The 13,116-nt window shown below is 57.4% G+C and overlaps 2 protein-coding genes across 5 annotated transcripts in view; one reads left to right on the top strand and one right to left on the bottom strand.

Moving 5' to 3' along the window:
• The first annotated feature begins 2,457 nt into the window (after positions 1-2,457).
• Positions 2,458-6,269, top strand: ANO7 (anoctamin 7). Its single transcript, XM_075157684.1, is given in 9 exon segments — positions 2,458-2,590; positions 2,976-3,034; positions 3,170-3,271; positions 3,410-3,557; positions 3,791-4,017; positions 4,401-4,447; positions 4,449-4,544; positions 5,011-5,101; positions 5,205-6,269. Coding segments are annotated over 9 exon segments (1,137 nt in total). The 3' UTR covers positions 5,439-6,269.
• A 2,220-nt stretch (positions 6,270-8,489) lies between these two features.
• HDLBP (high density lipoprotein binding protein) overlaps positions 8,490-13,116 on the bottom strand; it is a 39,618-nt gene continuing 34,991 nt past the window's right edge. For all 4 annotated transcript variants that reach the window (XM_075157731.1, XM_075157733.1, XM_075157732.1 and 1 more), the window contains exons 24-28: positions 12,614-12,757; positions 12,247-12,432; positions 10,377-10,493; positions 9,787-9,915; positions 8,490-9,039 (exon numbers count right to left, since the gene is read on the bottom strand). In XM_075157731.1, coding sequence (XP_075013832.1) covers positions 8,953-9,039; positions 9,787-9,915; positions 10,377-10,493; positions 12,247-12,432; positions 12,614-12,757 — 663 coding nt within the window. In that variant the 3' untranslated portion in view covers positions 8,490-8,952. The remainder of the gene's footprint in view (positions 9,040-9,786; positions 9,916-10,376; positions 10,494-12,246; positions 12,433-12,613; positions 12,758-13,116) is intronic.

Consider the following 13,116-nt stretch of genomic DNA (forward strand, 5'->3'; position numbering starts at 1 on the left):
GTAGGTTTGCAAGTTCTCTGGCAAAAAAAAAAAAGCAAATTCTGGCTGCTTTTTAAGGACTTGGATCCCTTCCTTCTGTTAGGGATTGGACCAGAACCGATAGCGATGGGGCGTGGGTGTTAGCAGATGTGCTGGTCACTGCACATCAGCCTCAAAGGTTTCGCTGGGCCACTGCCCATCAGAGCTGCGTTCCATCCTGCTGCCCGGCCAAACTATAGAGAACTATAACAAGAAAAAAATGGCAGGGGTGTTCAAAAATTTGCTCTTGGTGGTACTTTGATTCATTCTGATCTGATGTGGATTTGAGTCTTTGAAAGAGTGGGGTGAATCCCTTCTTCTTCAGCAGGACACCAGTAGTATTAACCAGGACAGCGTGGCCCAGTGGAAGCTTTTGGAGGTTCCCTTCGCGGGCTGTGTTGCTTTTGCTCATCTGGCGCAGCTCTGCCACGGCGTGTGATGCCACGGAAGCCGCTGGAGGCGGTGGGGTGACGCCGGACTTGGCTGGAGGGAGCTGCACGGGAGCTGCACCCTGCCATGCTGCTGAACCGGGGTGATTCACCTCATCCTGCCGCAGGGGTGTGTGTGTGGTGGGATGAGTTGCTTTGAGCCCCCCCATGGCTCCACAAGCTCGTCCTGGGGACTGTAAAAGCAGCGTCTCGGCTGCCTCGTGGCCATCACCGCTGCATGCCACGTTGTCCCCTGGGCTGCTGGCTGGCAGCGTGCCCCTTTGTTGGCAGCACCTGGGAGGCAAACCAGGGCTGGGTTTTTCCTCTTCCCTCCCCAGAGCTGCAAAAACCAGCAGAAACTTTTCTCTTGCGGGTGGGAGGTGAGCATGGTGCTTAAAGTTTCCCTGGTACCCCAAAATCCTTGTGCCTTGGCCAGGCACCAGACCCTCCACGGTGCGGGGGGGACCTGCTGCCCGTCACTGCCTCTCCATGCGCGCATGGCCCAGAGCTCCCCTGAACCCTGTTTGGTCAGGGCCGTTCAGGTCCCCACCTCCAGCTCAGACAAAGGCAGGGCCCGCTCCAGGCTGCTCCGAGGAAGGAGCTTGCAAACCCGTTCTCCCCTCCTCCTCCCCCCCGAGCTCCCTCCGTCTGAGGCAGGGAGCCTGGCGTTTCCCAAGGTGGGAAGCAGCCGTCAACCGCTGGGTTAGGGCAATGGGGTGGCACCTCCCACTCTCTCCCCACCGGAGGAGAAGAAGAGCTGCGGTAGCGCGGGAGGACTCCTTTGCCCTGTGCCGTGCCGGTGCTTGGATCCAGCGCCTCGGGAGGAACAAACAGAGCAGGGGCCCTGACAGCAGGTATGGTAGAAGAGCTGCGCGTTTGGGGTCCTGCCGGGGCCAGGATCTGGCTGGGAGCTGCAGGAGCGGGGTGGGATGCGGCAGCCCCCTGTGCCTTCATCCAGCTTCCCGGTCGGTGCCCGCCCTTGCCGCTGCTTCCCCAGCTCCAAAGCAGGGCTCGGAGATGCCTGTTCCTTGGGCTGTCGTGGGGACCAGCTGAGGTGGTTTTTATCGCTGTCCGCTGGGAGCGATGACCAGATACTGCGCCCGAAGGAGCTGGAGAGCTAGGTCTGGAGTCGCTTGCTCGGCAGAGGTGCGTGCCCATGTGCTCCAGATGTGAAAAGGACTTCTGGGTGTGATGGACACTTTTTAGGGGGTAGATCAGCCCAGAGCTTTTCAGGACATGGGTGTGTTTCCTCGGGGAGATTTTGCGCTTTGCATGCATCACCCCAGCCCTCCTGGCTAGTCTGACGCGGGCTTTGAAAGGTCACAGGACCCAAACCAAGCGAAATTTGGCACTGACTAGCAACCCCTTTGACTTGGTAAGAATTGCAAAGGGTGTAAACAAAGCTAGAATTTGGCCCAAGGCGTGGAAGTTTAGAGGTGGTTGGCTGAAGGTGCCCGGGGGACTGAGATGCTGAAAGGGAATTGGGTGGAGGTTGGCATCCGTGCCTCTGCCTGGCTCAGCAGGGCTCCACCCCGATTCCTGAGCATATTCCTGGTTTTCCAGGCCCCCAACACGTCCTCCCAGCATGACTGACTGCACATTCACTGTGGTCCCAGGCGTGTCTTCATCTTGTTGTGCGGGTCTCTTGCTGGTTGCCTCGTGCGGTTCACCAGGTGCCCGGTGCGTTGTCACAGTGTGGTTGCAGAGCCATCTTCCCAGAAGGGACTTGGCCTTTTCGAGGAGCGCAGAGTCACCCCGGTGCCTCCTGCAAGGACCTGTACTGGTGCCAGCAGCCTCATCTCTGCTGGGGTCCTCTTCTCGCAACAGCACGACTCGCGTGGAGAAGAAGGTAGTGCGTTACCTGCTGCTGAGCGCGCCCTGGAGCGTGCTCTGCTACTACGCCGAGGAGCTCCAGCAGGTTTGGGGACCCCGGGCTGTGGGGGGTTGGTCAGCGTCGAGCGATGTGGGGTAACTTCTGCGATGATGTGGAAGCGCATGCTGGAGTAGGGCCATGTCCCCGTGCTTCCCCCTGGCAGAGGTGCATCGCACCCAGACCAAGTACGAGGACGCCTTCACCTTCAAAGTGTTCGTCTTCCAGTTTGTCACCTTCTACTCCTCTCCCGTTTACATCGCCGTCTTCAAGGGCAAGGAAGGCCTTTGGGGTGAGCAGGGGTCATCCCCATCTCCTGCAGCCCCCGCAGCCTCCGGGCTTTGCTGCTGCCATCACGGGCAAGGAGCACTGCGGGGGGCGGGGGGGGGACAGTCCCACCACAGAGCAGGAGCCACGGGGCGCCTGGGAATGAGGGCAGTGCCAGCCTGCTGTGGGCTAACTGGTGCAGCTGGTCCCAGCCTGGGACTGGGGGCCCATCTCCATCAGAGGCACCCTCCACCAGCCCTTTTGTCCCCCTTGGTGAGGGACAAGAAGGTGCAGGGTGGACCAGAAAAAGCCCTTCCTTCCCCGGGGTCGCTCCGGACGCATCCCTGGGCTCAGCACCTGGGATCCCCACTCACGGCTCTGCTGCGGCTCCTGCAGGGTTGTTGGCTACCCTGGGAACTACCCGAGCTTTCTGGGGGTCCGCAACGAGGAGGTGAGTGCCGGGTGGGAGAGACACCGTGCCTGCCGCCGCAGCCAGCGCATGCTGCAGGGCTGCCTTCCCGCGCTCGGGGCCCTCCCGGCCCTGTGTGCCGGCCCCGGCAGGATGAGGGCCCCTCTCTCCCTGCAGTGCAGCCCAGGTGGGTGCTTCATCGAGCTGGCACAGGAGCTGCTGGTCATCACGGTGGGGAAGCAGATCATCAACAACGTGCAGGAGGCGGCCATCCCATGAGTACGCCGTGGCTCACCAGGGCCATCGCGCACCCCTGAGCCTGCGCAGCGCAGAAAGTTCGGGGCTTTGCCGAGGGGGCGTTGAGCGGTGCCGGCTGGCTGCAGCGGTGGACACGGCCCCTCTCATCTCCCCGGGAAGCTGAAGTGCTGGTGGCACGAGCACAAGCTCCTCTCCACCAAGAAGGCGGGTGAGGAGGGGGAGTCGGTCCTGGTGGAGCAGGCGCCCTGGGTGATGGATCACCAGCTGCTGGTGTTCCAGGGGCTGTTTGATGAGTACCTGGAGATGGGTAAGGACTGGCCTTGGGGTGGGAGAGAGAAAGCCGATGGGGAGGGGCAGGAGCTGCAGGAACTCCACGGAGCAAGGAATCAGCTGCGGGAGCTTTCGCCCCGAGCAGTCCATGGGTGCTGGAGGGAGAAGGGCTGCCCCGCTCCCCGCGAGATAGATCTGGGAGATGCTGCAGCTGCCACTGCCGTCTCTCAGCCTGTCCCTCCCCACTCCTCCTCCTCCTCTTCCTCCCAGTCCTGCAGGTCGGCTTCATCACCATCTTTGTGGCAGCCCGTCCCCTGGCACCACTCTTCGCCCTGCTCAACAACTGGGTGGAGATCCACCTGGGTGCCCGCAAGTTTGTCTGTGACTACCGTCGGCCCGTGGCTGAGCGGGCGCAGGGCATCGGCATCTGGCTCTCCATCCTGGAGGCCATCGCTCACCTGGCCGTCATCACCAATCTACACCGGGCAGGCAGGCGGGTGGTGAGGGGGCTGCAAGCGGTGTAGGGGAATTAGGGGGAAAAAACTTGTTTGGCTGCTGCAGGGTGCTGAGTGACGAGAGGAGCTGCAGTGCCTGGAGTGGGTGCCCCTTTGCAGAAGTCACAGCTCCAGCCATGGGTGGTGGAAAGCCATCACCCTGTGGGGCATGCAGCTCTGCTTGGGTTTAACTGAGGGGGGAGAGCAGGACACAGCACCATAAGCAGCGAGCTGCTGTCTAAGACCAAGCGGCGTCTGTGTCTGGCTGAGGGCAAGGAGAGGTCGAAAGCCACCTCAGGAGCACAGGGTGCGGAGGAGGTCCTGCTGGTGGGGCTGGGGCGTCTCCTGGCTGCAGGACCTGCTGCAGCACATCTCCCTGCTCCTAGGCCTTCCTCATTGCCTTCACCTCTGATTTCCTGCCCCGCGTGTACTACGAGTAACGTCCACGACAGCAGCCTGCGCGGCTATGTGAACTTCACCTTGGCATATGCACCATGGGCCTTCGTCCAGCAGAGCAACACCACGTGCAGGTGGGAGCCTCCCTCCCGCCTCGTCTGGCTCCTCTCCTTGTTTACTTAGGCTTGGATTTGCTTTTCTCTGCCACCACCACAGCAAACGTTTTGTTTAGCACAGTGGCCTTTAGCCAGGTCCAGGTTGTCCACCCACTTTCCTGAAGTCCTCGGGGCCCTCATTCATCCCAGGCTGTGCCAAATGTGCCTGTGCATGGGGTGATGTGGAGGGTTGTTTGCCCGGCCTGACCCAGGGCTGGAGCAAAAGCTCTCCAGTCGTGGAGGGAGGTGCTTTTGCAAAGGAGAAGGTCTCCCAGGGCCGGGCTACCTGCAGCCGCTGGGGTCCCAGCTGAGACTGGCCAAAGGCTGGTTTTGCTGCTGGGAGGGAGCTGGGAGCCGTGATTAGAGAGCTCCCGCAGCAACGCGCAATGGTGATGCCCGCCGTGAAGCGCACAGAGGCAGTAACAACTGGACTTTACTCCCACAGATACACAGCATTTAGGGACCGGGATGGCAACTTGACCTTGACTTACTGGCAGCTGCTGGCCATACGCTTGGGCTTCATCATCGTATTGGAGGTACCAGCTGCCGAGCCCTGCAGGGTGGCCCAGGGCATGGTGCTGGGGCGGAGGGTGAGGACCTGCCACCTTGGCCAACCTGCATGTCCCCGCTCACTTCCAGCACGTGGTTTTCCTTATCGGACATGTGATTGCATGGCTGGTACCTGACATTCCCGAGTCCGTGGAGGTCAAGGTGAAGTGTGAACGGTACCTGGCCAAGGAGGCCCTGGCTGAGAACAAGGTGGGCTGTGGCTCCTCCGCCTCCTCCTTTAAAGCCTTTTTTGCTTTAAACTTGCGCAGAGGCACAGGCAAGCGAGAAGGCAGCCCTGTAAGGAGTTGCAGCAGCTCCTACTAGTGCAAACGGCAGCTCCCTTCTGTGGTTCAGGTCCTTCTGGAGAGACGGGAGACAAGAAGCAAGGCCAGCGTCACGGATCCGGCCGCGGGTAGGGTCTGGGAAACGGAGCAGTTTGCCAGCAGCTGAGTGCCGCAGCGTGCCCTGAGGCCCATGGCTCCGTGCTGGGACTGAAGGGCTGCCGACCAGCTCCTCCTCGGGCCAGCCTGGAGCCGCAGGGCAGCAGGCGTGCCCTCCCCGCCCGGCTGGCACACGGGCATTTGGGGACGGCTATTGCTAAAGGCGGGGAGGCACGCAGCTGGCTCTGGGTGTTTGTCCAAACTCGTTGGCGTTACCGCAAGGTAACTCCACTGCTGCGTAAACAACCTGGCACGGAGCGAATTAAAGGAGGCTGGCGACGCCGCATCCCCGGGCTGTGCCCAGCCAGTGCAGGCAGCGCCTGCCCACAGCAGCTGCACGGCGGGTCAAGGCAGCCGCAGCTCCGCTTGCCACTCGGGGCAAACGAAGGTAGGGCTATGGCCTCCTGCACTGGCTCTTGCTTCTCCTGCCTCCACCCGTGCTGGATGTAGCCACGGCTGGAGGGTTTGCTCCTGCCAGCACCGGTACAGTGGGAATGGCTGAGCTGCTGTTGGCGGGGGAGAGCTATGGAGACACTGGGTGAACTTGAGAGGCGTGCTGTGACCCTCCGACGTGGCAGCCCCTGCGCCAAGTTTCTATCGGCGAGCAAGCTTCTATCGCCTGTCGGAGAGCAGCAGCTTGGCCCCAGCCGGTGGGTGTCGTGCAGCAGTGCCCGTTGCAAAGACAGACGAGAGGCTCTGGTTATGGAGGAGGTGAGCAAGAAGGACCATGGCTGGTGCCTCCCTCCCCTCCCCGGCACTGGCAGCGTCTCCGGCACCACCTCCCCGGGTGCGAGCAGGAGGGTGCAGCCTCTGCCGCTGCCCCGCCCTGCTCTCGCCTCCTCCCTCGACCCAGCCGCTTGCCGCGCGAGTCCCGCCTCAGCAAAGGCGTCGCTGCAGCAGGGGCTCACGCGTGCAAGCTGGAACTCCTCAAACCGGGCTAAATCCAGCCAAGAAAGGGCTGCCTTGGATCTCAACCCACCAGTAGAAATAATATCCGTGACACTCCAAGCTGTTTCAGGTTTTATTTTAGAATTTATAAAATTCCAGTGTCATCCATACTCATGAGCCTTTTTACATGTTTGCATATAGTCTCCAAATTCCAAAGTTAAGGCCAAGGGATCATTGCTATGGAAACGTACAATATGGAAGACGTCAAAGAGAGGAAATGGACACATGCCACAGTCTGCTGCGGAAGGAGGGTGGTGGGGGGACAGTACTAGGTACAATCACTTCATGACCTTCTTTAGAGTGGAGGGTCGGGCTATGGGGCACGAGCCCAGACAGTGGTGCCCCAAATGTAACTCAAGCCTAGCTGTGCAACCGGTGAGGGCACGGGGGCCATAAAGAGGAAGAGGGGGGCAATAGGCTTGGTGACATAGGACAGACCTAAGCTACAGGGGTAATAACCATTTTCTGACAGACGCAGATGCAAGGGTGTCACCCTAGTTCTGTCTGACCCACCCTGTCTCCCGTGCTGGAGGCAAGGCCACCCTGTCCTTCGGGGGCAGCCAGGTGCCCTGCAACGGGCCGTGGTCAGCTTCAGTCATTTCTCAAACTTAAGGAGAGCGCTGTGAGGTTTTGGTTCAACTTCTGCATAGCAGCCTCTTCCAAGAAGAGCTGGCATGGGAAGGAGAAGCATCGGCATGTCAGGCCTGCCGGAGAGAGGGAAAGGCAAGAACGCTGGCCTCAGCTTGCCAGAGTTTTGGGCCTTTGCTCCGTAAGCAGCACTAGAGAAGAGAGGCTAGGGACTCCTGCTTGTCCAAGAGCTGAAGCAGCTGGGATAGAGGAATGGCTCAGACTACAACCTCTGTAGGAATGAGGCAGGGGAAGGAGGGGACACAGAAACTCCACGCTCCCTGCCTCCCTCCACAAAGACGTGGTTTTCCTCTTACTGGCTGGAGGAGCTTGGACACAGCCCCCTTCGAGCAAACTGTGGCAGGGCCTAGGCGCAAGCGGCCCAGAGTACAGAGCATGGATCACCCTCTACCGCCCATACGATGGAGGCCTCGGGGAGGGCTCAACACACCACGCTGTCAGCCCCCCACCGCCGTCAGAGCAGAAGCCTGGCTCAGAACCTCTGCAGCCGAGGGCTGCAGCAAGGCTGCGCCTACGGCCTTGGGGCCAAGTCCTGTTTAAGCGCAGCAAGCAGTCCTACGGATCTCTCATTCACAGCCTGCCTCATCGTCACCGCGCTCAGCTTCCCTCTGGAGGAGCTTCCACAGCCACTCGGAGACAAAAGGCTCCTCCTGCTTTTCCTCCACGCTTCTGCTCTGAGTTCCAGGGCAAGAGCTGGGACAGCTGCTTATCCACCCACACTGAGAGGCCACCATCATACTGACTTTTGAGGTAGAAAGAAGGCAATAGTAATAGGTGTCCCTACCGCTCATGCCTAGATGCTGCAGTGCTAGCAGAGGACTACAGCTTCTCAAGGCTGTACTTCCCACCAGCTTCTCTTGGGCCATGCCACCGCAGCAACCTTGGCCGACCCAAATCTGTCCCATCCGGTAATATTGCCAGGTGCTGGCTCGCCTGCCTGCTCACACTGTTGGCTGTTGGGAAGGGTGAACGAGGGAACGCGGGGAACTAGGAGCGGAGTCTGTCATCACGCGCTGGAAGACTCGTCAAGCGTGCAGGCTGGGGCTGTGCTTGGTGCGGTGCAGGGGCACACTCGCTACGCGCTGCACTCGGAGATGTTTGCCTGACCAGGGCAGCCGTACATTGTTCTGGTCCCTTCCATCTCTGCTGCCTCTACAGTCTATTGAAGGTTTTGTTCCTTTAGAAAGCAAGTTTCTGACCTTTGAGATTATTTTAAGCTCTCCCCACAGTCAGCTATCAGCATTAAATGAATTTTTGGCAGTTAAAAGGAAAAAAGTTGATTGCACTCTACAAAGGTAAGGTAAGGCCTGGGATAAACACAAAGGAAAGAGGGCAAACGTTTTGGCTTTAGAAAGTCAAGGAAATTTATTTCCTGAGGTCATGAGACAGGAAGTAGATTCCTAGCCACAGTAAAGGAGGTCTCCTAATGAAGGCGAGAATGCCTAGTAAGACATGCTCAAGAGAGCAGATTGCTCTGCTAGCGCTTGGGAAGCTGCAAATCTTAGCCACTTTGAGTCAATTATGAAGTTTCTAACAAAAACACGCACATTTAGTGTTTGAATCTGAGTGGAAGTCTTGTTCCAAAGGAGGAAAGAATATCCATCAAGAGATGAGGGTGGGTCCTAGCCACGGTGATAGCTGAGGGGAGCAGGATGGGGTCTAGCACTCCAGACACCATTAGGAGACCTCTTGGGGCAAGTGACTTGTGCTCCAGCCGCTGGGTCAGATTTCAGACAGGAAGTATTTGTGGCAGGTTAGTGTCAGGTCAGCGGGCTGGAGGAGATGTTTCTGCTTCCAGGTCATTATCGTTTGGGTCCCCAGGGAAGAGTCTTGGGGGCCACTTGAGCCCCAAAGCTGGGGAAGTCTTCAGAACTGCTCATATCAGGGGCCTAGAGCAAACAAAAAGGGAACAAGTTAAGCTCCTGCCCTGCTGCAAACCTGCATGGTGCGCCCCTGAGCTAAGCAGCACTTCTGATGTCCCATGAGCAGACGCAATGGGTGAGGGCCGAAAAGGATCATTATGTCCTTAGGACCGCTCAGGGTGGAAGGTCGAGCCATCTAGAGATGACAGCTAGGAGAGTGCAGACAGGAGCAAATGGCAGACGGATCAAGGGCTCTGAGGGCCAAATCTCAGTAACTTGGTCACTGGGGTGGGGTCAGGCCAGTCCTGCAGCAGCGCTGGGGCAGCTGAGGACACAGCTGCCACATGTCCCAGCTCACTGCTCCCAGCCAGAACACAGCTGCAAACATTGAGCTGGTTCTGTGCTGCAGCAGAAGAGTCAGAAGTCCCAGGGCCCTGTCCCTACCCCTAAAAACAACATGATCTGGCAGGACACTTTCTAGTAAGGGTCCCCTATTCCCCAGCAGCTCCACAGTGGGGTAGTAAGTGTGGGCAAGATGTTTGGAAGAAAGAGATAGCAGTGCTTTGGAAGCTGGAGAGGCAGAGCCCAGGCCTGCCCTCCACTTGCACGGGCCACAAAGAGGAGGAGAGCCCTTCACGGCTTTCTCTGCCACCAAGGGAGGGAGAGTGCTCTGTTTCCCCAGCCGAGATAGGAGGGCCAGACCTCAGAATAGGTCCTCAGCAGAGGGTGCCACACTCCCTGTGCCCCCAGGCCTGTAGCGGAAGCAGCACTCACCTTTTCGTTGTTGACAGTGGCCCAGGGGGCATCTCTCACCACAAAGCCCTTGGATGGGGCCTTGGACTCTTCATGTGAAGAGGGCTTCATATACACCTGCATTGCCTCGTTGTCCACCACATCTGCAAGCTGCAGTGACACGGCCCAGTTAGGGGGGGATCTTGATAGTTCCTCAAACTGGTGTTACAGACCTCCTCCCTCATTCACCATGCTGCAACCCATCCAAGGTCACCAGCCTGTTCTACCAATGACCAAAGAGTGTTTCTGCATTCGTTTGAGGGCCACCAACTCCTAACTGATGCAAGGTGCAGCAAGGCAAGCATATGCACATCCTGGTGGTGTCCCAGCATTCTTATTCACTGTCCCCTCCTGGAGGGGGAGCCAGTCCTCTGCTTCGCAGAGCACAGCCTGGGGCTCTGCGCCCAGTTGGTCTGAGGGACAGTTGCAGATAGGGGCTGACTGCCACCTGTACAGGGCTTGAGTTCTCCAATGCAGTGGTAGAAAATACCACATGGAGATATTTCAGACATCTAGCTCTATGGCAGAGGAAATCCTCGCTAAGCCCCTGCACAGATTTGCTGAACACTTACATATTCCTCCTCCAAGTTCAGGATGTGATCGATAGCTTCTTCCACGTTCTCAGGGAGTCCTGTCACAGTCACACAGTTGGGGTCAGGAGCTCCACTCTGGGGAAAGCGAATATCCACCTGCAACACAAGGAACAGGTCAGGACTTACACCTGCACATCTGAAAAGCCACAGACTTCTCATGATTCTCGTCATTAGATTCACAGAAAAGAAAAGCCGTGATCTGTTCACTGTCGCAAGTCTGTTTAAGACCTCCCTAATTCAGATGTTGGGGCGTGCCCTGGAATATACCTGGCCCTGAAGCCTGTCCGGTTCCCCTGTGAAGGCAGGCAGAACAGTCTGCAGTAACAACCCATCTTCCAGCAGCCCCTGCTGTTCTCACTGCCCAGAGGCACACTGCTTTCTGTGCAGCACTTCCAGCAGAAGCAGAAGAGGGCTGCATTTCCAGACAGTGTCCTCACACCGCGGCAAACATTTTCACCATCAAGCCATTAGCATGAAGCACAATAAGCTTTCTGTCTCCTCCACGAATAGAGTAATCCTGGCTGACAATCATTTTATGGAGCTGCCTTAGTGTACCTCGTACACAGCCACTGAGCTCTCTGACAGCTTGCCTTCCAGATGGGTGCAGGGAAGCCACACAAGACAGGACCACAACCAAAGGCTGCTCATTTGGGAACCAAACAGCTTGTTTCAACAACTGAGCCCAGCCAAGATAGGACGAGAAGAAACGGCCTCAAATTGTGCCAGGGGAGGTTTAGATTGGATATTAGGAAAAATTTCTTCACTGAAAGGGTTATCAAGCATCGGAAGAGGCTGCCCAGGGAAGTGGTTGGGTCGCCATCCCTGGAGATACTTAAAATACATGTAAATGTGGCACTTCGGGCCATGGTTTAGTGGTGGACTTGGCAGCGTTAGGTTTACGGTTGGATTCGATGATGATCTTAAAGGTCTTTTCCAGCCTAAATGATTCTATGAGTCTAAGATGCAAGTCTCTGAAGCCTCATCACTCTGGATTCACATTCACTACTGCCCCTATAGTAAAGCATGCTTCTACTGCCACATACTGTCAGGGACAAAGGTCCCTGCCCTTCCCAGAGCCGGTTGACTTTGCCAAATCTGGAGCCCTGGGAGTGTGTCGAGATTCCCAAAGTCAAGGGAATCAACAGTGGCCTGGAGAGACAAAGAAATCCAGAGGATTTCCTTGAGTTAAGCTCAAGCTGAGGGGGTCTGGGCACAGGCCCCTCCCAGAGCCCCCCAGTAACAGGCCTGACTGTCCACTTCTAGTAATTGGAGTAGCTGACATAACCACCTCCTCCCTTTGAAGACCATCCAGGACAGCATCTGCAAGAAACCCACTAAAAGGGACTGCACTGAGGGACAGAGCTCAGTGCTGTTTGCAGGGCTAACCCAGAGCACCAAGGACACATTTCCAGATTCCTCTTCTGGCTGTGTTCCAGCAAGACAAGAGCTCAGCGTCCTCCCTGCCTGGCCCCCAGAAGAAGGGCGATTCACAGCTCAGGTCGTGTGGGGATACTTCAGCTGGTGTCTGGGTGTGGTGTCCAGACAGCCCAGCTGCCTAGGACATACCAGGGTGCGCTGCCCCAGGGATTCTGTGCACATGCTTGTGGTGACAGAGCTGGAGGTGAGCAGGACAGCACTGGCTTTTCTTTTGCGCCTGTTCCAGCTGAAGGTGCTCAACCTTCTTGTGAAGGCACAAGACACAAGGACCGCAAGATGTGAGCCTCACGCTCCTGAATTCAGCCCCCAGCACCAAGCTGCTACCAAGCTCTTAGCACAGGAGCAAGCAGCACCACTGGCCACCCAGGCCCAGCCCAGCCTGTCCCACCTGTAGCATTGTCCCACTGCTCACCTTGAACTCATCCATGATTTTGCGGATGGCTTTACCACGTGCACCAATGATGCGTGCATGAACACGATGGTCCAGAGTCACATCCTCAGAGACCATCTGCTCCAGCTCGCCAACGATCTTCATGATGGCATCCCGGGCAGCCTCGGCATTCTTCTCATAGCCAGTGATGGTGATCTGGTCCTGGGCCTGGGGCACAGGGAAATGTGTGAGAGACCAGGCTCATAAGCAGCTGAGCAAGCCTTCGCCCTGCTAATCCCTTTTACTCTCCGCTTTATCCAAAGGGAGGTCAGAGCTGTAGAGAAGATGCTGTGCGTCCTATGCTCAGAGACAACCAGCAGCCCTCCTTGCACCCCCTCTGACCTCTCACCTGACTTTCATCATCCTTGTCCGGGAATTGGATGTTGACCTCATGCTCTGTGCGTATCTGGGTGATCACTGCTCCCTTCCGCCCAATGATTTTAGGGTGATACTTGGGATCCACAGTAACTGTCAGCTTGAAGCTTCGCAAGGCCTGGAACAGGAGAAACAGAGTGAGATATAACAGCAGGCAACATGCCATGGCTGGTCCAGTGATGTCCATCTAAGTCCCAGCGCTTCCTTCTGGCTTCTGAGATGCGCAGAACAGATTCTGCAGGGTCCTGTCTGAGTGTACGTGGCTACAGAAGAGCACCCAAGACATTCGTCTGCTGGAGCCTTCTGCTTTCACCAAATTCAGCAGGAAACTACAAGTAGCAAACAACCATCCAACTCATCCCTCACCTATTTATTCAGAGCTGTGATAAGGATTCAATGAGAAGAGGTACAGAGAGACTCCTAGCACAGTGACGTTCCCACCCTGGAGGTTCTCGAAGGTACACAAAGGTGTGATAG

The sequence above is a fragment of the Calonectris borealis genome, chromosome 9 (assembly GCF_964195595.1).
Source record: "Calonectris borealis chromosome 9, bCalBor7.hap1.2, whole genome shotgun sequence".
Taxonomy (NCBI): domain Eukaryota; kingdom Metazoa; phylum Chordata; class Aves; order Procellariiformes; family Procellariidae; genus Calonectris; species Calonectris borealis.